This window comes from Bipolaris oryzae, assembly GCF_000523455.1.
Source record: "Bipolaris oryzae ATCC 44560 unplaced genomic scaffold scaffold_196, whole genome shotgun sequence".
Lineage (NCBI taxonomy): Eukaryota > Fungi > Ascomycota > Dothideomycetes > Pleosporales > Pleosporaceae > Bipolaris > Bipolaris oryzae.
In genome coordinates, this window is record NW_006911472.1 from 1 (window position 1) to 22,500 (window position 22,500).

The following is a 22,500-nucleotide window of genomic DNA, read 5'->3' on the forward strand; positions in this document are numbered from 1 at the left end:
CAATCGCGATTTTTGGTGAGATTTTGACTGGCCCACATACTGGGGTGGCCCGCTTACTGGTGAAACACGTTAGTACTTTATATACGTTAGTAGCGTACGCTAATATTACTAACTACTTTTACTCTACTTAGTACTTATAATTACCCTTTCTATCTCTATAGTAAGCTACTACGTCTATTATATCTAGAGAGCTCTACTAGAAGTAATATATTACTACTACTAGTCTTATTTTTATTATTAATACTAATAAGTTATATATAGCTTCTTATTCTTTTTTATAAATATTATTATAGATTATATTATAAGCTATATACTCTTTATAAGCTAGTATATAGTAATACTTATTAGGCTATTTAATTACTAGTATTACTAGTATAGCTACTCTTAAAGATAGAGTATCTACTATTAAAGCTACTCTACTATATATAGTATTTTTATTTATATTATAGCGCTACTAGCTATATTTAGCTACTATAGAGATAGTATTTAGATAACTATTAATAATAATAGAATACGCTCTAGATAGAGAGAGATAAAGCCTATTACTTAAAAGTCTACTTAGATATTTTACTAAGTAAAAACTATTTACTAAATCTATATATAAACTATAAGAAAGTATATCTTATTAATATAGTAGATACTTTAGTAAATAAGCTTTTTAATCTTACGTCTATATATATACTTAAGTAGTAAGAAGTAGCTTATATTAAGTAGCTAGAGAAGATATAATATATAAAGTAGTATATAAAGAGTAATAATTTTATTTTTAGTATAGTACTAGTTAAACTCTAGTATTATATAGCTACTATAGCTATCTAGAATAAATAGCTAATAGATCTTAGCTATATAAGTAGCTATATACTAGTTAAAGTACTTTACTTACTCTATACTAAGCTTATTTATTATTTAGCTATTATCTAAGATATTAATAGTTTAGTTAAGTAGAAGCTTATTATACTAGTAAGACTAGTAGACTTTACTACGTAGTATTATAAATAGTAGAAGATATTAGCTAGACGCGTTAATATACTTAATTACTATTATCTACTTATAATTATTTAGCTATATAATAACTACTCTATCTACTCTATTAGAGCTTATAATAATTTTAAATATACTAGTAATACTTATTATAAATCTAGTTTTATTAAAGTTATAAATATCTTAATCTAAGACGCTATACGTCTAGTATATCTTCTCTACTAGCTTAAACTAAGCTATAATTATAATTAAATTTTTATAGATAGCGCACTAACTATATAGTCTTTTAGTCTACTTTATCTAAAGCTTTAGCTAACTTTAAATAAAGTATAATATCTAATTCTTACTTATAGACTAAGAAGGTAAATCTTAGCTATATATAGTAAGTAATATATCTACTATTTATTATATATTAATAATATAGAGTAGAAAACTANNNTAATTAANGTTTAGAATCTACTATATAAGAGACTACTCTTTAATANNTAATAGNTTTTAGTTAATAGAGACTATCTCTAACTATAGCTANNTANCTTAAANNTANGTATATAGTATTAATTATANTATATTATATACTTTTATAAAAGCGTAGATAAATTATTTTAAATTATTATAAGAAGATATAATAGTAAGACTTATTCTACCCTTATAAGAGGTCTATATAGAGCGTTATTATCGCGGCATTATAGTGATTATATAGAGAGTCGCGTTAGGTTAGGTGGGGTGCCCAGCTTACTGGTGTGCCCAGCTTACTAGTGGAACACGTTAGTTAGTACATGGTGATGTATAAGCAGCTTTGCATGATGCAGGGCCTGATGACGTAACAAGCGACCCTTGATACCGAGCCGAGCATCAGAATTATTCGTCTACGCCATGCAAGTATGCTGTAGCTAAGCGACGGGCTGCGGAAAGTGCGGAAATATGGCCGTCGCCCTTGGCTTAGACATATCAGTAAATTCTTGTATTGTTGTTTTCTTTGGGGACGGGCAATACAAAAATGAGATATTCGTTACTAGGTGGTACGTTTCAAATGCTGTTTGAAGATGCACGTCTTCACACTCATTCGGTAGCCTACAGTGTGTGCTTACAGATTGTATCAGACTTTGTGTCACTTTTGGACAATACGCCATTGCAACTCATATCCTCCTTCACGAGAGGTTCGCCCAGGAAGAAATTTTTGCTATTGTCAAGTTTCGACAAAGAATATCGATCTAGTCTTGTGTATCTCACGAGGGCTGGTAGGTAGGCGTGCTTGATTCATAACTTATTTACATACATGGTATGAACTGCCAATCGCTCTCTCAATGTGGTTAAAAGCTTGAGATACATGTACATCACTTCTCTTTTGATATTGTTTTGGGAAGATACAGTTACAGCCATAGACCACGACATATGGACTATTATGCCGGAACCTTAAACGCACTCTTCAAAACCATATGTTTACACAGTTTGTTGACAACTGCTACCTATGTGTACTACATGCTTATCTGCAATACTACCGAGCCATTGAGACACAAACTTGGTGACCTTTTCAGATGATCGGCATCCATGGATTCCACGACAGATAATCAAGTGGAGCTACACGGCTGCTATTTTGCAGATGTGCTACGACTATTCTTAGCCGGACTCAGGCGACATGTGGATTTCATTGGTCCCCAAGGTTAATTTCGGCAGTTGCCGTGTCAGCTTACGCGTGGGTGCGGGCGCCCGATAGGCCTACTGGCGAAGCGGTATGTACGAATGTATATTTTGCAATGGTCGAGGTATGGGATCCAAGAGTTCTCATATTGAAATAGCATGTAAAATTAGAGTTTCGTAGCTAGTACTTGGGTAGGTCAGTGCTTCTATGATGCTGGTCCATGTCTCTGAGCATTTGGATGTTACTTTGACGCTATTGTTATTCTTTTTCTCCTTCTTCTTCTTCTAGGAAACGAGTCGTTTCTAGGAAAGAGTTGGAGATGGATAGGAGCATGCCAGATGCGGTCGATTGTTAGTTGGCAAAACATGGCGTTGATACATGCTAGCAAATTACCGCACAGATGCAGTGCTAACCCCAAACCGGCACAGTATTGCGAGAACCTGTTTTGTGGGCTGTGAGTAAGTAACCTGAATGTGCATGTTATTGATACAAGGCGATTATCGTTATTTCTGCAGGTCTAGTCCAGCCGGACGTTAGCTCATTCTGTGTAGCGTGATGATACATACGTATCCTGCAGGCTTCACCTCAAGCATGTATGTGATTGTAGGACTAGATCTGAGATAGGCGAGATACGGTGGGACTATTGTTAGCAGCGACGTCGGTTTAGTTGCTGCACATGAGGCAGGCAGCGGTAGCCCGGGTGACGGCAATGCATTCAAGAGGGTCCAGGGATTTGTCAAACGTAGTTTGCATGTCACAAAGCGTGATAACTCACAGCGCGTGACGGGGACGGTGAGTTTTTGGTCGACAACAACGCTAGCCCCGCTGTCGGCGGGCTGGTTGAAGCGAACAAGTCGGTTAGGTAATTACTTGGGTGGCAGCAGGGATAATACCGGGATGTAAATGTTTGTGAAACATACATGTACACAAACAATCAGTCTTGTTTACGCACCTTCCGAGCATGTAAGCTGTAGTTTGGGCAACGGGCGCTGTCGTGTTGTCATTGTCATCAAGATTGGACCCACCAAGGCGCCTACTACTACTGTTTGTTTGGATCTGGTCGGTTCAACATGCGACGATCCAGGCTACGGCCAGGCCAATGCCGCGACCGGTAGCGAGTCCAGCTGCAATCCGTGAAACACTGGTAGACATGCATAAGCGTTGATATCTCCATAGACATGGCAATGCTTACAGTTCCAATCCAAGAAATCAGACAGTCTGCAGGGGTGAATAAATTGACCGACATACCCAGAGATGGATCAATCAATGCATGTGTAGTGCATGGTGTGGTGCTTTCTTCTTGGCAACAAGAAGCAGAGATACAGCGTTGGAAGTAGATGAGAAGGATGCAGGCCTGAAGAGTACATGGGATTTGATCATCCGTCATTGTCATTCATATCTATTTTAATCGTAAAGTGGCGTCAGTGCGATGCAACAGCTAAAGCCAAGAATCGTGATGGGGTCAGCCACAGGTCTAATCGGGTATGTCTAACTCTATATATACAAAACTTTTGGTCTTCTCCCTAATCGTACACAATGGCGTTGCTGCTCAAATAAGCGCTTCGCCCCTGAACATGGCCTCTCGGACTTCTCGTACAACGTCTGCACGGTCGCCTGGCCCGAGCAGTACAATACCTCTTCCACGTCTGCCCATTCGGCCTGTGCGGCCAAGGCGGTGGATAAAATCAATGGTGGTGTGGGGAACATCAAAGAGGATGACGTGTCGAACGGACACGGTATCGATACCTCTTGAGCCGAGATCAGTTGTGACAATGACCTTGGTGTTGGGTAGAGTGCGTTTGTTCGCCAGTGTTGAGTTGATGGGTGCTTCATCTTGAGTCGCTGGCGAAGTGCCGAGTGAAGCATCGCTAGTAAACGATTTGAGAATCTTTGCTTGTCGCGAAGGGTCTGTGTCGCGATGGAAGGCTAGAGCATCAATGCCCTTTTTGACAAGGTATTGTGCCACTTGTTCAGTGTCTTCGCGCTCATTGACAAAAACCAAGATGCGCTTTGTGGGTATTGCCTCCTTGCCCTCGGTGGGATCATAGTCAGCAGATGCTTTGCCAATTTGCCATATCGTGTCTGCACAAGCAAGTAACTTGTTACCGCGGTAGGGATCCTTGTTCACGTCCACGACGCCCAACTGCACCCTGCGGGGAATGGCGTGCAAGTTGGGGGTGACGAGGCGGTGCATGTCGGGAAACCTCTGTGCAAGGTACTTGTCGAGGTATTTGGGAATGGTGGCCGAGCATAGAACAAGCTTCTTGAGAGATGGAGTGGCCCGCTCGAGGATTTCGGTAGTAGTCTCCTTGAAAGAGCGGTCGAAGAGGGAGTCTGCTTCGTCGCAGATGAGATGGGTAACGCGGGCAAGGATGTTGGGGTTGCTTTGGGCAATGCTGGCAAGGAGCGGCGGGGTGCTGATGACAACATCGACGCCGTTGGGGTTGAAGAGCTGGTTGCGGATGACAGTAGCAGACATCTTGGCAGATATGGGCGCGGCACGGAACTTGATTGTGTGCGAGAGCGACTTTGCGACGGCACCGACCTGTGCAACCAGCTCGGCAGAGGGAACGAGGATGATGGCCCGTGGACGGGCTGGATCAACGGCCTTGTTGATCTCTGGCTCCTCGGCAGCAAACATGTCGGTTCGCTTATCGTGCTCTTTGGCAGCCGCAGCGGCCTCTTGGGCCGCTTCGTTGGCCTGTTGCTCGGCCTCATCCTTTTCGCGCATCTCGTTCTGCTTGATGGCGTCCAGGGTAGGGAGAAGGTATGCCAGCGTCTTTCCGGACCCCGTCTCGGCTGCGAGCAAAAAGGCGTCGGGGCCAGTCTTGTTCGCTTTTGCTTTGGTGCGCACAGCTTTTTGCATGCCGAGCAGAGCGGGTATGGCGACAGCCTGCGCCGGTGTGGGATTGCGGTACTCGAGGCCGGGCAGTGCATCGCTGACGGCGCGCAGGACGGGCTCGGCGAGGGGGAACTTGTCGAAGGAGTCGTACTGGTCCATGTTGCGCTTGATGGCGGTGCGGTCGCTGTAGGGAACCTGGTGCAGCGAGCTCTGCATCTTAAGGGCGTGGAAGGGCTCTGTCCTTGGCCTGGCCCTGCCCTGGCTGTGTCCGGTGGGCGACGACGGGCGCCCACGTGCCTCTCTCTGGTCGCGCATCCGTTGCAGGCCCGGCGGCGCGTGTGTGCGGTTCAGATAGGAGAAGGCATCGGGCTTCTTCCTGGGCTTGGTGTCTGGCGTGCGGGCGACATGTTCCGACAGCACCATGCGCGAGCGTCTCGGGGCCCTCGAGGGCGACAGCGACGACGACTGGCGGCGGTCGTCGTGGGCGGCATACGGGCGTGGGCGTGGGCGGTGCAGCAGTGATGATGACTGGCAGCGCAATGGCGAGGGGCCCAGCAGTGCCCGCGGGCTGCAGAGCGGACACGGAGCAGGCAGCCGTGACAGCATGGTCCGCGGTTGTGGTGGTTTTATTTTTTGGGACGGCAATTTTTTCCCCCCAAACGGGCAGACGAGGTGACGTCGGGCGGCACGGGCGATGTCGCGATGCAAGTGGGCGCTAGGCGCAGCGGGCTGCCATTGCTGCCAGCGTGCCATGGACAGGCGGGTGGGCTCCAGCCACATGCGGCTCGTTACCGCAGCAACACCACCCAACACCCGTCTACCCCGGCTATCAACACCTTAGATAGCGCCCACGGCCCCAAATCCAATTCACACCGCACGCATCCACACACACACACACTCGCTCGTCTTTGATAGCCTCTTCACTGCACCATAACCTCCGCGCCCCGTGTGTGCCTGTGTGTGAGTGTGTGTGTCCTTCACTTGCTTTGCTCCCGGCTTCATCAGCGCACACGCTGCCGTGCACTCACTGCCTACACTCCACTCCACTAGGCCTGCCAGTGCGCGCCCAACTCATCCACGGACATTGCCCAGTGACGGCTAGACAAACAACAAAGGATTTCTTTGTTTGCACTCGCCTAGCACATTGCGGCAGACATGTCGCGCAACGAAGCGGTAAGCACCCCATTCCCCCATTCCCCCCTCCACCACGGCGCTCCGGCGACGGCGACTGCGACTGCAACTCGGATGCTGACAGCAATGGCACCCAGGTGTCGCCGCTGCGCATCACCAAATCGCCCTCCACCTCGTCCCCCAAGGGCAGTGGCCGGCCGCTGTCGGAGATCAGCCCCCATGAGCACCGCAGGAACTCGCCCAGCTGGAACCAGTCAACAAAGGTTCGTGCACATGGCCGCCGCTCCATCAGCACCAAAAGCAACTGACACGCCCCCTCCAGAAGATGCTCATCTCCAAGGAGAGCTCGCCCTACCGCGACTCGTCGCCCTTTACCCACAGCCCCCGTCTCTTCTGGAAGGAGCAGACAACGTCGCCCAAGAGCCGCTTCGACACGTCAGAGAACGACTGCGAGGCCAGCACACCGCTCTCCCCCAAGCGCAACTCGATTGAGAACCTGAAGAAGCAGTCACGTGTCAAGAACAGCAGCATGTTCGCCCGCGAGCAGAAGAACGAATACGACCCCACCCTCGTCCAGCCACTCGACCGCCCCCTCGCCGCCGGTCGCCCGCTTAACACCGTCGTACAGGGCAACGCATATGGCGGCCATGGTATGCAGGGCCTGCGCGATGAGAACAACAACAACAACAACAGCACCACCAATGGCCCTACCAGGATTCCCATCCTCAGTCCCTCCAAGACTTCCCCCGCCAAGCTGCCCACACAGTCATCCTTTTCTTCACCCTCAAAGTCGTCGCCCTCAGAAGGTCGCGCATCCCCCACAAAGTCGTCGCTTGTCAGCAACGGCCGCTTCAACTCACCACAGTATAACCCCGACTCCAGCGCTGTCTTCTCCGACGACGAGGACATGGTGCAACAGACGCCCCGCCCCCTGCGGCGCCATGCTAAGAGTGTGACCTTCGACACTAGGCCCCCCCAAATCACAGAGTTCGAGATGGTCACACCCGATCCCTCGGTGACGACGGCATCGCGAGACGGCAGTTACGACTCCGAAGAGGATGAGACCGAGGAGGAGCTCAGCTTTGATCAGGACGACAGCTTCGATGCTTCCCTCGAGGACACCGAGAAGACACCCGTAGTCCTTCCTGAGGATTGGCGCCATATGAGCCCAGACGCCGCAGACACTTCACTGACTGACACCTACGACGATGTTTTCGATGGTCGCGATAACAGCCCCATGCCTTCTGCAAACCCCAATGGCCAAAGGAACCAAGCGCGCCTAGGCTCAACCGCCTCTGATAGCGACGCCAGACCACTTCCTCCTCTTCCCGGCTTCCCAGCCCAGGAGGGCAGTCGGCGGCGTGACTCGAGCATTGGTTTGTCTAATGCTGCTGAGCGAATCAACGACAGGCGGCGGTCTCTCCCTCAGCTTCCCCAAGCCGCTGGTATCTCCAAGAACGACCTCCTCAACATGCGCGAAGTTTCCATGTCGCTTGAGGATCGATTGCGTTTGATGAACTTCGACAACGACCGCGATACAAGTACACCAACACAGGAGATGCAGAACAGGAAGAACATTCATGTTGACGATGAGGTCACCGACGCTGACGTTGAGGGGTCCGAGGCTGCCGCTGGTGAGCCGAGATCTGCGCCTCGCATCTCCCGTGATTCCATCCTCCGTCGTGTCAAGAGCCGCAACTTTGAGGATGGTGAAGACGACGATTCCGAGGTTGAATACAGCAACTTCGACCACGACGACAGCCCTGAGCGCAGCTATGGAGACCTCGCTGATCTTGATCCTGACGTCCCCATCCCCTCGCGTGAGGTCTCTTCCAACTTCGACGAAAACCCACGACAAGTCTCTGGTGTTTCTCAGAGTGAGGCAGACAGCGTAGTGGATGCATATAGCTATGGCGATGTGCCGCACGGTAACCACGATGACGAAACAGACGTAGATGGTAGCTCCATGTCCCAACTTGAAGACTACGAGCGTGACTCATCCGTCATCCACCACCCCATGCCACCAGCGTCGGACGACGAGGATGACACTAGCCAATATTCACTTGAGCCTGAGGAGCAGCCCACATCCCAGAGCACCATCGACTCTTCCGGCCCATCAACACCAACGGTTGCCCCCTCCTCACCAGTCGTCGAGGACAAGCAGGTTCAGCAAGACGAGATGTTTTCAAACTTTGATGCCAAGGACATGGATCTCAGCCTTGACCCCGAGAAGCCTACAGTCGACACACCTGCGAACCCACTTGACAAGGCTCCTAAGCTGGACGCTATGCGCGATGCTCTCCGTCGGCCTGTCACCCCAGAACCGGCAGAAGGTCAGGATGACGAGTCAGGATCGGAAGGTCCTAGTACTCCAGGCTCCGTCATTCGACACCCTGTTGCTCAATCACCCCTTCCACAAGAAGACATTGAGGTTCCTCAGCGCGAAGCCACTATCCGGGGTGCAGGTGGAAAGTTGAAGACAAGACCTTCGCTCATCCCTGATGAGGTTGACATGGCGGCCACGCGTCGCCATGTCAGTGGTGGCTATGCTCCTCCCGTCCCTGAGCGAAGCCCTAAACGCCAATCTATGAGCCTCGAGCCGGGCCATGCTGATGATGAAGATTCACAGCTCAGCATTGGGACGAGAGAGAGACGCATGCTTGATCTTAATCTTGGCGATGACTCGAATGACCTCAGCTTCGGCCTCGACAAGGAGTTTGATCACATCATTGCTGCACAAAAGGTAAGTTGCCCTTTTACTTATACAACTGGATCAGTTTACTAACATCTACACACAGAAGGGATATATGATGCGTGAAAACAAAAAGGTTGTTGTTGCCAGCAGCCGTCAATTCAGTGACGAGAAGCCGCCCACTGGAACTGATGCTGCGCCTGAGATCGTAGTTGCCAAAACTGGAACTCGCAAGGCTAGTGCTGAGCGCAAGCCTTGGACGAAAGAACCATGGAATGGCAAGCCTCGACGCAAGAGCATCCGAACTGCATCGGGCCGGCGAATGCGGACCTCCGAGGGCCCCGCTCCGCCTTTACCTGGCCAGGACTCGGCTGTCGCGGGTGGTCTCGACGCTGTGGCTGAACAGGGCGTTGTTGATGAGTTTGAAGACGGAGAGGAGCGTGGCAGAGTCTTTGTCAAGGTGGTTGGTGTCAAGGACCTCGATCTTCCTCTCCCCAAGAAGGAGCGCGTCAACTTCCAGCTGACTCTCGACAATGGCTTGCACTGTGTTACCACGTCTTGGCTGGAGCTTTCCCAATCGGCTCCGATTGGTCAAGAGTTTGAGCTTGTCGTCTTGGACGATCTCGAGTTCCAACTCACCCTGCAAACAAAGCTCGAGCCTCCGGCCGTGCAACAGGTTGTTGCTCCACCTACCAAGATTGTCAACCACAAGAAGTCGCACTCAGCCTTCCGCAATCTCCTCTCATCGCCCAAAAAGAGGAAGGAGCAAGAGCGCAAGGCGCAAGAGGAGGCTGATCGCATCGCTCTTCAAGAACAGCAAGAGGCTCAGGCTGCTGCTAAACGCAACTACCAGGCAACTGCCTGGGACCTCCTCCATGACTTGGTTGGTTCGGATGGATCGTTTGCTCGTGCCTATGTCTGTCTCAGTAATTACGAAAACCAAGCATACGGTCGCCCTTTAACTGTTGATGTTCCCTGCTTCAACGAGTGGGCCGTTGACAACACGGGTGGAAGCAGTGTTAAGAGCAAACGTGGTGGTGTTGTTCGCCGTCCCCCTTATCGGGTCGGCAAGCTAACTCTTCAGCTGTTGTATGTCCCCAAGCCGAAGAACTCCAAAGACGAGGACATGCCCAAGAGCATGAATGCTTGCATTCGTGAGCTCAAGGAGGCTGAACAAGTCAAAGATATTAGCTTCGAAGGCACTCTAAGCCAACAAGGTGGCGATTGTCCGGTAAGTACCTCCCGCATTAACTCTTCACTCACAAATCCAAACTAACATGGTGTAGTACTGGCGTCGCCGATTCTTCCGCCTGGAAGGCACAAAGCTGACTGCGTATCACGAGTCGACTCGCCAGCCGCGTGCTACTATCAACTTGGCAAAGGCTTCTAAGCTCATGGACGACAAATCCGCTCTTCAACAGCCTTCTGCGACCAAGTCTGGTGGCCGCCGCAAGTCTGGGTTCGCGGAAGACGAAGAAGGCTACATGTTTGTCGAGGAAGGATTCCGCATCCGCTTCGCCAACGGCGAGGTCATTGACTTTTATGCCGACAGTCGCGACCAAAAGGAGGCTTGGATGAAGGTTCTTTCCGAGACCGTCGGAAAGGATATTGCGCAGAACAAGGGCTGGGCCGCCATGGTCCTTGAAAAGGAACGCAAGGAACGCAAGGAGCGAGCCCAGCTGGGGTCTCCTATTTCAAACTCAAACATTGACCGTCCGGCTCACGCACGCACTCAATCGCACGATGTCCATTCGCCCAGGCCCAACCCTAGCCCCGTCAAGGGTCATGCCCGAACGCAATCACACGCACCAGCTCCACCTCTGAAAGATATGCGCATGTCGCATGCGCCGCCTCCAAGGCCGCGAACACAAGAGTCTGCTGCAAAGTCGGGACGTAGAGATCAGGTTCGATCGATGATTTTCTAAAAGTCGCTTCATTTCTCTTCATCGTCGATACCCTTTTCTCTAGTTGCATTCTCGGGCACTCACTTTACTTACTGGCATCTTCTTGCGTTTTAGCTTTGCAACCACTCTTCGTTTTTCTACCGACTCAGATTGGTGATGGTAGGGTATGTGGGAAGGGGCGATGAAGTATGACGGGCGTGGGTGCTGCGCATTCATTTCCCGAATCAAACAGATCCGTACGCTAACCGAAGCGACTGTTTTCATTTTGTACGTGCGCATTGATGATGGAGAAGCGCGAACTTGCGGACGTGTGGTTTGCACTGTGTTTGCTGTCTAGCGTTTTCCTAGTTGTTTTCGTTATTTGTTGCATCTTGCTGTCGTTGCTGCGTCCTCTTCTTCTTCTTCTGTTTTTCCATTTCTTGTTAGTGTTGAACGGGTATTGGACGGCTTTGGCGTTGGCGGCTATGGGACCACGAGATTCTGCGTAATGATTTGATTAGCGATGATGATGTAGTGCAGAAGTTTGCTAGCAAGCTAAGGAAGAGGTGAATAAATGACTTGAGAGATTCAACTTGTGTGATATTATTTGGCATGTGATGTAGCGATTTTGTTTGTGTGTGTGTGTGTGTGTGTGTTAAAGTCGTTGTGATTGTTGGCAAGTGTATGTGTAATTGCCCTGCTAAGTACCGCGGTGAACTATTGCAACCTCTCGACATGTCTGCACGATATGACTGTATGTAAATGCATATGCTTAAGATCAGACTGAAATACTTTTAAGCATGAAACAAGCGAAAGTTTAATATACCTACTTTCTTATTACCTTGTTTTCTTGGAATTGAGCGTTTTCTTTTCTCCGTCAAATAGATGTTTTGTGCATCCATTTATCGTTTTTCTTCATTCAAAAAAATACCACATTTCAAAAACTCAGTACTTCCATCAACTAAACGACACAAAAGTCCTTTCTCAGCCCAATTAAAAAAAATCCCCTCCAATTATCATTCGTACATTTTTTTTCTTCTACAACTTGACTAATATTCTACATATATAACAGCTCAGAATTTAGGGGTTTGGAAAACAAATGAGAAAAGAAAAAGAAAAAGAGAAAAAAATCACCCCGTGGAAAATGGCTATCTTGCACGACAACGGAAAGATCAAAAAAAACACGGGAATGAAATCGGAAAAGAAATATGTCGTGAAACCGACGTTGTGTAACTTTGATATGGCAAAAGACAGTTATTTTCCGTTTGTACAAAAAGGTAACCATGCACGAAATACTAGCATGGTTGGCAGAGAAGAATATATACACGCAAAGCATGCATGCAAGCAAGCAAGCAAGCAAACAAACACCCTTTCTCTCGCTCCTTTTATTTCAACGTCCTTTCATCACCATTAAACTTTCTTATTTTTTTTCTCGATCGACTTTTTTCTACCCAGTTTTTTTTTTCGGTTTCGTTTGTGGGCGGAACACGCTCGATTACTACTTTTGGAAGTAAGAGTTAGGAAAATCTTTAATATTTTCCATCTGTTTTCTGGTATCCGGAAGAGAGGGGTTTTTTTTTCTTCTTCTCTCTCTTCGCCCTGAGCGGTGAAGAGGTAGGATTTTGAAAGGAAGAAAAGAGTATACTACTACTAGTACTTGGAGGAGGGGGAAAAGAGGGGTGGCACATGTTTCTTTTCATGTTCTACTACCACTACTAGTAGAGGAAGAGATAAAGACAAGTTAACATGGGCTCATCGCACTCAACACCGCCGCCTCTAGTTCAGGTCAGCGCTCCAAGAGGCAAGGTACTTGTTCCTCCGGGTATGTGGATATCCCTCGTCCATTCTTCTTCTCTCTTCTGTGTCCTTCCGCGCGGTGGCCCCCTTTCGCCGCACTTACGCACGCTACCACTACCCACGTCCACCTCGCCCCACTTTCCTCTATTGATACTATTGCTATGTAACTAAACTTTGTATTCCCCGATTGGCAGGGACAGCATTTACAGTTCATCCACCCCCGTCTTACTCTCGATCGCGGCTGGGTACCCGTACACGTAGTGCTGTTGGCCCCGTATACGCACCGTACGCTAGAGGAAGAGCTCGAGATGGAAGGGGACATGGTACGCTGGGATATGGATATGGCAGGGGAGGAACCGACATTGATATAATAGAGGAGACAAGCAGAGATGGCGAGAACACATTGGATAACGTGACGGTAGATGCCGAGATCAGAAGACGCAAGGAAGATTCGAAAGGATGTCTTACCGAAGGCATGGGCATGATGGGACCGAGTGGTGTGTTTGGACGGTTTGATACCCTAGGCTCGAGACCCAGGTCAGTACCCGAGATGCCTGGCGGAGGGGAATACGCAGGTATGCCAGTAGGAGTGCCAGCGAGTGGTATCGGAAGCGGCCAGCAGTCATCTGGCCTGCCTCCAGAGTACACGTCCAATCCCGATTTGGTTGGGTACGGCGAAGACGGGGTGATGCCCGGTACAGGCTTAGTCAGTCCTTATCCAACTTACCCCCCTGGCCCACTACCTAGTAGTAGTTCGCCATCGAGTAACGGTACACTTCCGCCGGAGCCGGTCCCACGAGGGCGGCCGAACCACTACGAGCATGTGCCAATGGGCGCGTATACAGATACGAACAAGGCAAGAAGCCCGCTGAGCTCACATGTCGATCTGCAAACCTCCACACGTCTGAACCACGGACAGTCTTCAGGCAAGAAGTTTGGGCCGTCAGGTCAAGAGTGTTTGGACGGCGATGCCTTTCTCGACGCCTGTATCTGTACCATAGACTGCAAGTGTCGAAAAAGCCAGCGAGTCTTGTACCGTGCACGCGAGGACCGTCGAAAGAACGACAGTGACACTGGCATAGAAGACCACGAGTATGTAAGTGGGGAGATACGATACATACTGAAGGACGACCTGGGGCGGAACTGTGATGACCACTCTGGATGTCGAAAGAGCGAAAGCAGTAGCGGCAGGCAAGACAGGAGGAGGGGGAAGGACACGAACAAGAACAAGAGCAAGAATAGGGGCAGGGAAGAGGGGAGGAGACTCCAGCAGCAGTTTCAAGGTTTCAAAGAAGACTTACTGGAAGCGCTAGACGAGCGTTTCGATGATATGAGGAAAGAAGGTCGTCAGAGACATCGAAGGCATAGCCCCGCACGGCCGCCTTGGCTCGGGGCATCCGGATCTGGACAAAGCCTATACTACATGGCAAACGGGCCCCATGTTGATGCACGCACGGCTAGGCAAATGGGCATGCCGAACTATAATCTGTACGGCGTGGCTCCATCAGGAATCGGACCAATGCCACATGGTATTGCTAGTGGCTTGGCCGCTGCAGGTATGTGCAGACATGGGGATGACATTTCCGACATGACCGACATGACCGACATGGGATACATGGGATTTGACAGTACTGCCATCGGTATGATGGATAATGGGTACATGCAGCCCCACATGGCCATGCTGAAGAAGAAGAAGAAGAAGGCGAGCAGGATGAGGAAAGCCATGCGGCCCAACTCCACATCACACCATGGGGCTAGAGCGGGAGAGCGACAAGACATGGGTACTGTGGAGGGCAATCGAAGGATGACCGTTGATTCGCAAGCTCCGGGTGGCCGCGGAGGGATGCTGGGACGTCACAGTAATAATAATAGTAGTAGCAGTAGCAGTAGCAGTAGCAGTAATTGTGATGGTCAGCAAAGAGGGGTGCGCGGAGACGATGTATGTGGTGGTTTTGACGTAGCAATAGTAGGGCAGGATGAATCTCGGATGCGGCCAAACTCAAGACAGCGGGGCGGGCTCGAATGTAGTGGTAAGCGTTGTAGTGCTGCAAAGCCTGATATGTACTGATAACTTGCATAGTAAAAGGACGTGGCAGTGATAGATTGGGTAGTCAGGACCAGGACATGGCCAACAAAGTCAACCTGGGTGGCAGCATAGTATACGGAAGGACCGACAGTAGTCGAAAAGGAGCAAGACAGGCTCGAGCCGATACGGATGACGACGGCGAGGACAACGGTGACTACGGATACTGAAAGACTGGACAGGCCCGGGGCGAAGACGCGCAGGGTGGGGCGGGAAGGGGAAGCTTCAGGAACGGTAGGTGTGGTGTTGGTGATCAAGGAGAAGGATTGGGGCCGGCATCCAGGCCGACGAATTGGAGGCCAAGGACCCTGGCCTCGTTCTTTCCAAGATGCGTCATGATTCGCCTGCAAATCATCACACCAGCGTGCGCCAAGTGTGGCGCGTCGGGTGCATCGAGAGATTGGGAGATGGAGACGCTTTAGATTGGCGTAAGCAGAGTGAGAGGCAGAGTGAGAGTGAGAGGGTGCTGACGGAGACGTAAGCGGTACACCTGCTGCGTCAAGTCCCAGATGCAGGCTGCAGTACATACATACATGTATGCTACATACATAGATTATGTATGCACTCTACTCAACTCCACATAGTATAAGGCATTGCTGCCGCGTGTGCAAGTAAGTAAATAATAATAGTAGTAGTAGTAGTCGTCGTCGTCGTCGTCGTCGCCGTCGCCGTCGTAGTCTAGCATCGGGTTAGCCCGTGTTGCGGCAGGCAACATGCTGGCCAAGGAGGGGTAGGTGGGTGGTTGGTCCATGTCTTTACGACGTTCCCAACAACAACAACCGCCCTGTCATGCCGTGGTTCAAGATAGATTGACGCGCCGAATCTCCTGCAATGTGCGTCGGGCAGCCACAATTCCTGCACTCGCAATGCCACATGACCAGTCTTGTGGTGCAACCATTGCAGTATTCCGTGGCCGAGACAGCTCCATCTCGCCTGTCACAAGCAACCACAAGTGCGCGCAGTACATACTCTCACACACACACACACATACACACATCCCACTACACATACATACACACACATACATACAAACATTATCATTCGCTAATCGCACCTCACAACAATCTGGTTGGCCAGGCCCAACCCCGAGCAAGCAACTTGTTCACAGCCGGCGGGAAAAAAAAATACCGCAGGGCATCAACCAGCAATACGAGTCCAATTTCAGTGGTTACTCATTATCCGGGACGCGTCAAACAAACAAAATTCCCACACGCCGTTCCAGTCCAAGTAGAGTTGGGATGATTCCGGCGCCCGCATAGATCCCTATCTCGGTAAATACCAACCAACTCCGCGCTAAACATGCATACAAAGTAAAACAGCAATAACAGAGAGTAAAGAGAATAAAAAAATTAGCGCATGGCAGCCCGGGGCCTGTAGCAGACTCTGTGTATGCCACGTTGTGTGCCGGACACGCTGAGTGATCCCATGTGAAAGCCGCGCCAAGCACATGTGCCTCGCTAGCCTCTCTCTACGGAGCACACCACCCGAGCCCAGTGTCGGCAATACCCACAGCCTTTGCAAGGCGCTTGCCCCTCTCACTGAGACTCAATATCGCGCACTTCTTTTCCGCCAACCAGTTCTCAAAGGCATTGATGTCGTCGGCGTGCATGTGAGGCTTGGCCTCGGACCATGCAGAATCCACCTTGTAAGTCTTGTGCCGGAGACGGGGAAGAGCCTCAGTGCGTAGATGCGATAGCTCTGCTGCATAGTAGGCATCATGTGACTTGAGCGGCGTCGAGAAGGATCGCTCGCGCGAACGAGAACGCTCAGAGGCGCCGAGTGAGATGGGTGAGCCAGGACACAAGAGATGAGAGGCTGGGAGGGATGATTCCACAGGCGATGCGCTTCCCGATTGAGAGGTGGATGAGGCACTGGTGAGGGGCGTAGACGAGTCGGATTGAAAGACGCTGCTGGCATTGCTTATTGTGCGAAACCTTGGCGACGGAAGCTGATCGAGCTGAGCCAGCGAGTCGTCAGCGGCAGGTTTGCCGTCGACATCACTGTCGTCGGAGCTCTCCAAGTGCTTGTCGAGTCGCTCGAAACCTGTGCGGAATTAATATCGGACCGAGGTAGGGATTGCACGTGAGGGACCGAGACGACACGTGATTGAAGAATGGGACAGGGCCGAGTGAGGATAACACATACCAGTCAAAACAGCAGCGCCAGCGTGTTGCAGAGCGGCCAGGCTGGATTGGACTTGCTCGGGAAGGCGATGCCAGAGTTCTTGGGGGCAATACCAATGGCGCAGGTGGGCGGGATTGTAGCTAAAGGCATCTCCGTCCTTGGGAGCAGCAACACGAGCGGCATTGAGGTAGGACGACGACCTCGACAGCGACGCTCCGCCCATGGGCCGGCAGCTGTCGCGACGAGGGCGGGCGGGGTTGTTGTAGAGGGGCTTTGGAGATTGTGGAGTAGCCATGGCGGGCGTTATGGTACGAGTGAGCAGGTCTGTGGCGTGGGCACGATGAAGAGTGGAGTGGGCCAGCGAACTGACTCTGTGGCGTGGTACTTGACCGGTGCTCTCACAAAGGGAAGGGGCGCAGGGGCTTGCACGGGTATTTGTAGGCAGCGAGGGAAGTTTCTAGACAAAGTGTACTTATAGGGAGCCACAGGGTGCGTGAGGTGGAAAGAGGTGAGGAGGGGGGAGGATGAAAGGATCGTGCGAAAGCTGGTGATCGAGGGAGGCAGACGTAGCGGAGTCAGCAGGAAGCAGTGTGGAGTTTTAGGCAGGGGGGTGCGGGTAGTGTGCGGGCGGCGTTTGGGTGTGCGGATGGGAATCAAAGGGTGGTGCTAGGCGGTTTCCCATATACCCGACGGGCAGCTACCACTACTGCTAGGTGTAGGTAAGTAGGTGTACGTCAAATGCTAACGCAGGCTCAATGGGGCAGCGAGCGCCGTGTGCGGCAAATGAGGCGCCTCTGGAGTGGTTGGGAGGGCGCAGGCCCATTGATTTGGCCCAGAGCCGGCGCTCCCAGGAAGATGCCAGCATGCAGGGAAAACGTTACGGTGGCCGTGTGAGGGGCAGCCAAGGTACGCCGGCCTAAGGTCGAGCGTGTGGGTGGGCGGTTGGTACAGTCGCAGCAGGTTGTGAGCCCAAACGCTCGGACGCCCTTGCTTGCCCTTGGCCTTGGCCTTGGCCTGCCCTGGCCTGTCCTGCCCTGCCCTGCCCTGCCTGGCCTGCTGCACGCCTGCTGCATGCCTGCTGCATAGCATTTTGCGGCCACGCTACTCAGCATGCAAGACGCTCCCAAAAAGACCGCGTTGGCAGTGCGCCACACCAGGCAGTGCCCAGAGGCCCGTCTGGGGCTAGAGCATGCCCCGAAAACGGTTGGTCGACATGTGTGAGTGTGTGCGCGCTGATGTGGACTGAGGTGGGCAAGGGCAAAAAAAAAACAAAGCAGCCACTTACGCGAAACATCAGTCATTGCCGCCGCATCCTATTCTCGGGATGAACCGGAACTGCCAGCTGAGGGCAAGGGCGAGGGCATGGCGCAGTGCGCAGTGCGCAGTGCGCAGTGCATCGGCATGCCGACAGCAGCCCCCAGAGCTGACACGGTTTGAGATTGCTGCGCGTACACTACACGCTGCGTGTGGCTGGGCTGGGCTGTGGGTGTGGGTGTGTGTGCAGTGTGTGCAGTGTGTGCTGTATGTGCGTGTGTGTGTATGTGCCCGACGGCGTCAAAAGCAGCCGTGTTTCAAAAAAGTCTGGCCGTGGCGTGTTTGAGACGCGGACGCCCGTCTGCGCCTAATCGCTCGACTCGACTCGGCTCGACGTCTATTAGCGTGCAACATGCTTCCACCGACGTGGGTGATCGTCACAACGACGGCAAAAAGACGCAAAAGCAAGCTTCCTCGCCCTTTGCTCTCGCCCTGCTCTTTGCCCTTGACAGCTCGCTCGCTCGCTCGCGAACATCATCTTCGCCCCCTTCCCGCTGCTGCTGCTGTTACTTGTGGCGCCGCGGAACCATGGCTCGCTCGCCAGCACGTTGCTGTGGTCTGTCTGTCGTCAGCACGCGAACAAAGTGGTGCAGAACCTGTTTGTCGCTCCAGTAAGAGCCTGTGCGGGACGTCATGGTGCAAGCGGCCAGACGACAGACTACTACGAGTACTCCTCCCGGCACCCACATCATGTTTCGGTCGCGCGGCAGCTGCTAGACTATGACGACTCTCATTTGCATTGGCCTACCGTGGTAGCATTGCACTTCATCCTTATCATTGTTTGGTCTTGAGCCCTTTTGTGCGACGCTGGGCCACGCTTGACACCCTTTTATCTAGCATAGCCGGCACCCGCCCCAGTAAATCCCTCATCACCCTACCCGGCGCTTTGCAAATAGTCCAAGTCCAAGTCCAAGTCCAAGCAATCTCAACGGCTTGGGCTTGCCGTTTCTCTTCCAGGCCATTGGGAACGGCATCTCGACTATTCCAGCCTATACATCACGCGTCTCGTTAGCACCGTCATCAGCTCATGTGATAGTCGTCCCACCTTTGGATCAAATGTACTCCTGATGCCGTCTCCACCATGTCGCTGACCTGGCCCTTTTCAAGCGCAAATGCTGCCTGCTCAAACTCCTTCTGCATGTCGCCTTTGCCAAAAAAGCCACTGCGCATCGTTAGCCAACCAGCTCTTGTCCCATCCCACTGCCAACTTACAGGTCGCCTCCTTTGCGGGCGCTGCTGCAGTCCGACTCGGTCGTTGCCAGCTCAGACAGTGACTTTGCGTTTGCATCACTCTGGCCCTGCTCGTATGCCTTGATCTGCTCGTGGTACTTTTTGATCATCTCGCGAGCCTCCTCCACCGAACGCGTGATGTTGGGTTCCCGCCAGCTAGCGGGGCGTCTACTGTCGCGGTGCTTGACAAGCAGATGAGCACATCGAATCTTGCCTTCGGTCGGCGCAGAGGCAGCAGGCGCAACGCCTTTGGAGCTGTGGTTGGCCGCCATGTACGCCTTGAGCTTCTCCGGATCGGTGCCCGCAGGCGGTTCCCATCGCGAGTCCTTGGTTTGCGCATGAAAGTAGTATGGCAGGTTCTTCGTGTTCGACCGGCGCACCTCCCACCCCTCGGGGAGACCAGTCTCGGCGGACGACTATGACGTGTGAGCAGCTGAAGGGCAGGCGTGGAGACGGGCTCGCGCAATGCGTACCATGATTGCTGCTTGTGTCTTGATGGGCGCAACCAGAGTTTGATGCAGTATAGACGGAGCGGCGCAGAGTGTGATGGGAGTCTTTGCAGGGGGCAGTCAAAGGAGGCAGCGTGGAGCGACGTCTGGAATTGAAGGCGGTGGCCAGGGCGATCGGCAGTCCCAAGTCGACAATGCGGGGGGGGGCTCTTTGCCAAACAAAGGGCCTGCACGCAGCACGGCAACAGAGGCGGCGCGAGCCAAGTGGGGTGGCCCGCGCTCAGTCACAGCAATACTGCGTAGTCAGCCCACGCCCATGTCTCGACCCCCAGTCTTCCTTCTCAGGACGTGCAATTGTCAACACGGGCGCGACTGCACAGAAACTACCACCTTTACGTACGCCAACTAGTGTACCACCAGCACACGACGGACCCCCCCTTCCTGTCTACTGTCTAACACCCCTACCGCCAACATGTCGTCCCCAGCAGCCCAGACGAGCGGTGTCAAAGGCGGCAAAGAGCCCATTCTCTTCCGCTTTTGCTCGGAATGGTGAGCCTTGCCGCCCTGCCAGACAGGGCAAACCGCTGACCAGAGGCAGCTCCAACCTCCTGTTTCCCCGCGAAGACAAGTCCGAGAACAAGTTGCTTTTTGCGTGCCGCACCTGCAACTTCACCGAGGAAGCACCCTCGTCTTGCGTGATGCGTCACGAAATCGCCTCGACGGTCGGAGCCACGGCCGGCGTGACAGCGGAGGTTGCCCAAGATCCCACGGTTGGTCCTTCCCTGTCCGATGTACAAGCAGCGCAAGCAGCACAAGCAGCCCGAGAAGCCCAAGAAGCCCTGTGTGAAGAGATGCCCTGCTGCACCATGTGTGGCATGCCCATCATGTGTGAAGAGTGCGGCGAGGAACCGGCCCCCGGCTTTGTGCTCGAGGCCGAGGACGAGGACCCGCAGGCAGCATTCGCTCAGCAAGACATGGGCGGCGACGAGGACATGTATGACGACTACGACGATTTTGACGAGGAAATGTGGCATGACAAGCATACACCCTGAATGCGCGCCTCGTGCGCATCACTACCAGTACAGTTGCTTGCTTGCTCTTGAGCGTGCTCGCTGACTGTGCCTGCGTCTAGTTACCACGAGTGCAGAAACAATGCACAGAGTGCGGCGAGAACGAGGCCGTCTTTTTCCAGTCGCAGCAGCGCACTGCCGAGACGGGCATGGTGAGTAGGCAATCAAGATTGGCAGCCATGTCTGACTTTTGTACCAGGCCCTGTACTACGTGTGCGCGGGATGCGGTCACGTCACACGCCCATCCGACAATAACTAGACGAATTGCGACATGACATGCATGCGGTTGGCGTTTGTTCTCATGATAAATATATAATATTGCGAGGAGTTTAGGGAGGGAGAGAAAAGCAAAGGAGGCCTTTAGATACCCCGTGGGTATGACGTAGTGACGTGAAGATGATAATATTACATTTGTTCCTGGGCTTTGGGAGAAAGTGCAAAGATGGATGCAGTCATGGGACGTGTACAAGGTGCTGCTTTTTGAATTTTGCTGTGCTGGCTCGTCTGGCTTAGACGTGCATTGGGGCGAGGGACAAGATTTTGGACCATTGCTTCTGCCTCAATTCTGCAGCGACGACGCCACTGACTCTGGATCCGATGGGCTCGCCGGCCTTGTTGATGAGGACGCAAGCATTGTCGTCAAACTTGACGACGCTGCCGTCTGGCCGCTGCCACTTCTTAGCGGTGCGTACGACGACTGCGTGCCGCACATCGCCTCGCCGGACCTTGTTTGCTGCGCTGATGGACACGCTGTTGCCGGTTTCAGGGCCAAAGTTGCGCTGCTTCTTCACCACGACGACGATGCGGTCGCCTGTTGTTGTCAGCCTCGATCCACCCCGGCCTTTGTCCTCGTCTTGGAGGCTGCACATACCGACTTTGGCAGGGCGCTTCGATCGCAGGACGTTGACGCACTCGACGATTGCGGCGCCCGAGTTGTCGATGCAATTGACGAGTGACTGGATTTGATGCATGTGAGCTGCTGTTGCTGTTGCTGTGCCCTTTGGAGCGTGGGCAGACACACCTTTAGTTGAATCATCGTGTGCGCCTGGTCTCTGTTGTCTGGTTGCTGGCGACGGCGGCAGTGTGCACTGTGTGCTGGCGGCGGCGTTATCGATCAAACAATTTGCGTGCAATGCCGCCGTTGCACGACCAAGTTGAAGTTGCTTGCCGGCCTTTCTCCGGCCGGTCGTCTGCCCGCTCTGCCCTCGCCCTCACCCTCACTCTCACTGCCCTAGGCGGCTCGCTTCTCGCTTACGCACCCCCTT

At 52.1% G+C, this 22,500-nt stretch overlaps 10 protein-coding genes across 10 annotated transcripts; 5 read left to right on the forward strand and 5 right to left on the reverse strand.

Moving 5' to 3' along the window:
* Nucleotides 1-2,985: 2,985 nt before the first annotated feature.
* On the forward strand, nucleotides 2,986-3,757 carry COCMIDRAFT_29964 (uncharacterized protein; the record flags this gene model as incomplete). Its single annotated transcript, XM_007694076.1, has 4 exons — nucleotides 2,986-3,074; nucleotides 3,198-3,213; nucleotides 3,245-3,519; nucleotides 3,559-3,757. The coding sequence occupies 4 exons, from the start codon at nucleotides 2,986-2,988 to the stop codon at nucleotides 3,755-3,757; spliced, it is 579 nt and encodes a 192-aa protein (XP_007692266.1).
* A 412-nt stretch (nucleotides 3,758-4,169) lies between these two features.
* On the reverse strand, nucleotides 4,170-5,885 carry COCMIDRAFT_106766 (uncharacterized protein; the record flags this gene model as incomplete). Its single annotated transcript, XM_007694081.1, has 1 exon — nucleotides 4,170-5,885. The coding sequence occupies one exon, from the start codon at nucleotides 5,883-5,885 to the stop codon at nucleotides 4,170-4,172; it is 1,716 nt and encodes a 571-aa protein (XP_007692271.1).
* A 732-nt stretch (nucleotides 5,886-6,617) lies between these two features.
* On the forward strand, nucleotides 6,618-11,210 carry COCMIDRAFT_9035 (uncharacterized protein; the record flags this gene model as incomplete). The annotated part of the gene is made up of 5 exons (XM_007694068.1): nucleotides 6,618-6,635; nucleotides 6,731-6,856; nucleotides 6,916-9,336; nucleotides 9,392-10,516; nucleotides 10,572-11,210. 5 exons carry the CDS (start codon nucleotides 6,618-6,620, stop codon nucleotides 11,208-11,210), a joined length of 4,329 nt encoding a protein of 1,442 aa, XP_007692258.1.
* Nucleotides 11,211-12,914: 1,704 nt separating this feature from the next.
* COCMIDRAFT_9036 (uncharacterized protein) lies at nucleotides 12,915-15,218 on the forward strand (the record flags this gene model as incomplete). The annotated part of the gene is made up of 4 exons (XM_007694069.1): nucleotides 12,915-12,974; nucleotides 13,175-13,288; nucleotides 13,342-14,746; nucleotides 15,046-15,218. The coding sequence occupies 4 exons, from the start codon at nucleotides 12,915-12,917 to the stop codon at nucleotides 15,216-15,218; spliced, it is 1,752 nt and encodes a 583-aa protein (XP_007692259.1).
* Nucleotides 15,219-16,516: 1,298 nt separating this feature from the next.
* COCMIDRAFT_9037 (uncharacterized protein) lies at nucleotides 16,517-17,467 on the reverse strand (the record flags this gene model as incomplete). The annotated part of the gene is made up of 2 exons (XM_007694070.1): nucleotides 16,517-17,091; nucleotides 17,194-17,467. 2 exons carry the CDS (start codon nucleotides 17,465-17,467, stop codon nucleotides 16,517-16,519), a joined length of 849 nt encoding a protein of 282 aa, XP_007692260.1.
* A 460-nt stretch (nucleotides 17,468-17,927) lies between these two features.
* Nucleotides 17,928-18,358, forward strand: COCMIDRAFT_40575 (uncharacterized protein; the record flags this gene model as incomplete). Its single annotated transcript, XM_007694078.1, has 2 exons — nucleotides 17,928-18,078; nucleotides 18,282-18,358. The coding sequence occupies 2 exons, from the start codon at nucleotides 17,928-17,930 to the stop codon at nucleotides 18,356-18,358; spliced, it is 228 nt and encodes a 75-aa protein (XP_007692268.1).
* A 127-nt stretch (nucleotides 18,359-18,485) lies between these two features.
* Nucleotides 18,486-18,743, reverse strand: COCMIDRAFT_106740 (uncharacterized protein; the record flags this gene model as incomplete). Its single annotated transcript, XM_007694082.1, has 1 exon — nucleotides 18,486-18,743. A coding segment is annotated over one exon (258 nt), but the record flags the coding sequence as incomplete, so codon positions are not given.
* Nucleotides 18,744-19,506: 763 nt separating this feature from the next.
* On the reverse strand, nucleotides 19,507-20,192 carry COCMIDRAFT_40576 (uncharacterized protein; the record flags this gene model as incomplete). Its single annotated transcript, XM_007694079.1, has 3 exons — nucleotides 19,507-19,648; nucleotides 19,699-20,132; nucleotides 20,190-20,192. 3 exons carry the CDS (start codon nucleotides 20,190-20,192, stop codon nucleotides 19,507-19,509), a joined length of 579 nt encoding a protein of 192 aa, XP_007692269.1.
* Nucleotides 20,193-20,637: 445 nt separating this feature from the next.
* On the forward strand, nucleotides 20,638-21,494 carry COCMIDRAFT_106765 (uncharacterized protein; the record flags this gene model as incomplete). The annotated part of the gene is made up of 4 exons (XM_007694083.1): nucleotides 20,638-20,714; nucleotides 20,764-20,935; nucleotides 21,298-21,387; nucleotides 21,435-21,494. The coding sequence occupies 4 exons, from the start codon at nucleotides 20,638-20,640 to the stop codon at nucleotides 21,492-21,494; spliced, it is 399 nt and encodes a 132-aa protein (XP_007692273.1).
* A 250-nt stretch (nucleotides 21,495-21,744) lies between these two features.
* COCMIDRAFT_40578 (uncharacterized protein) lies at nucleotides 21,745-22,271 on the reverse strand (the record flags this gene model as incomplete). The annotated part of the gene is made up of 3 exons (XM_007694080.1): nucleotides 21,745-22,046; nucleotides 22,107-22,191; nucleotides 22,257-22,271. The coding sequence occupies 3 exons, from the start codon at nucleotides 22,269-22,271 to the stop codon at nucleotides 21,745-21,747; spliced, it is 402 nt and encodes a 133-aa protein (XP_007692270.1).
* Nucleotides 22,272-22,500: the final 229 nt, after the last annotated feature.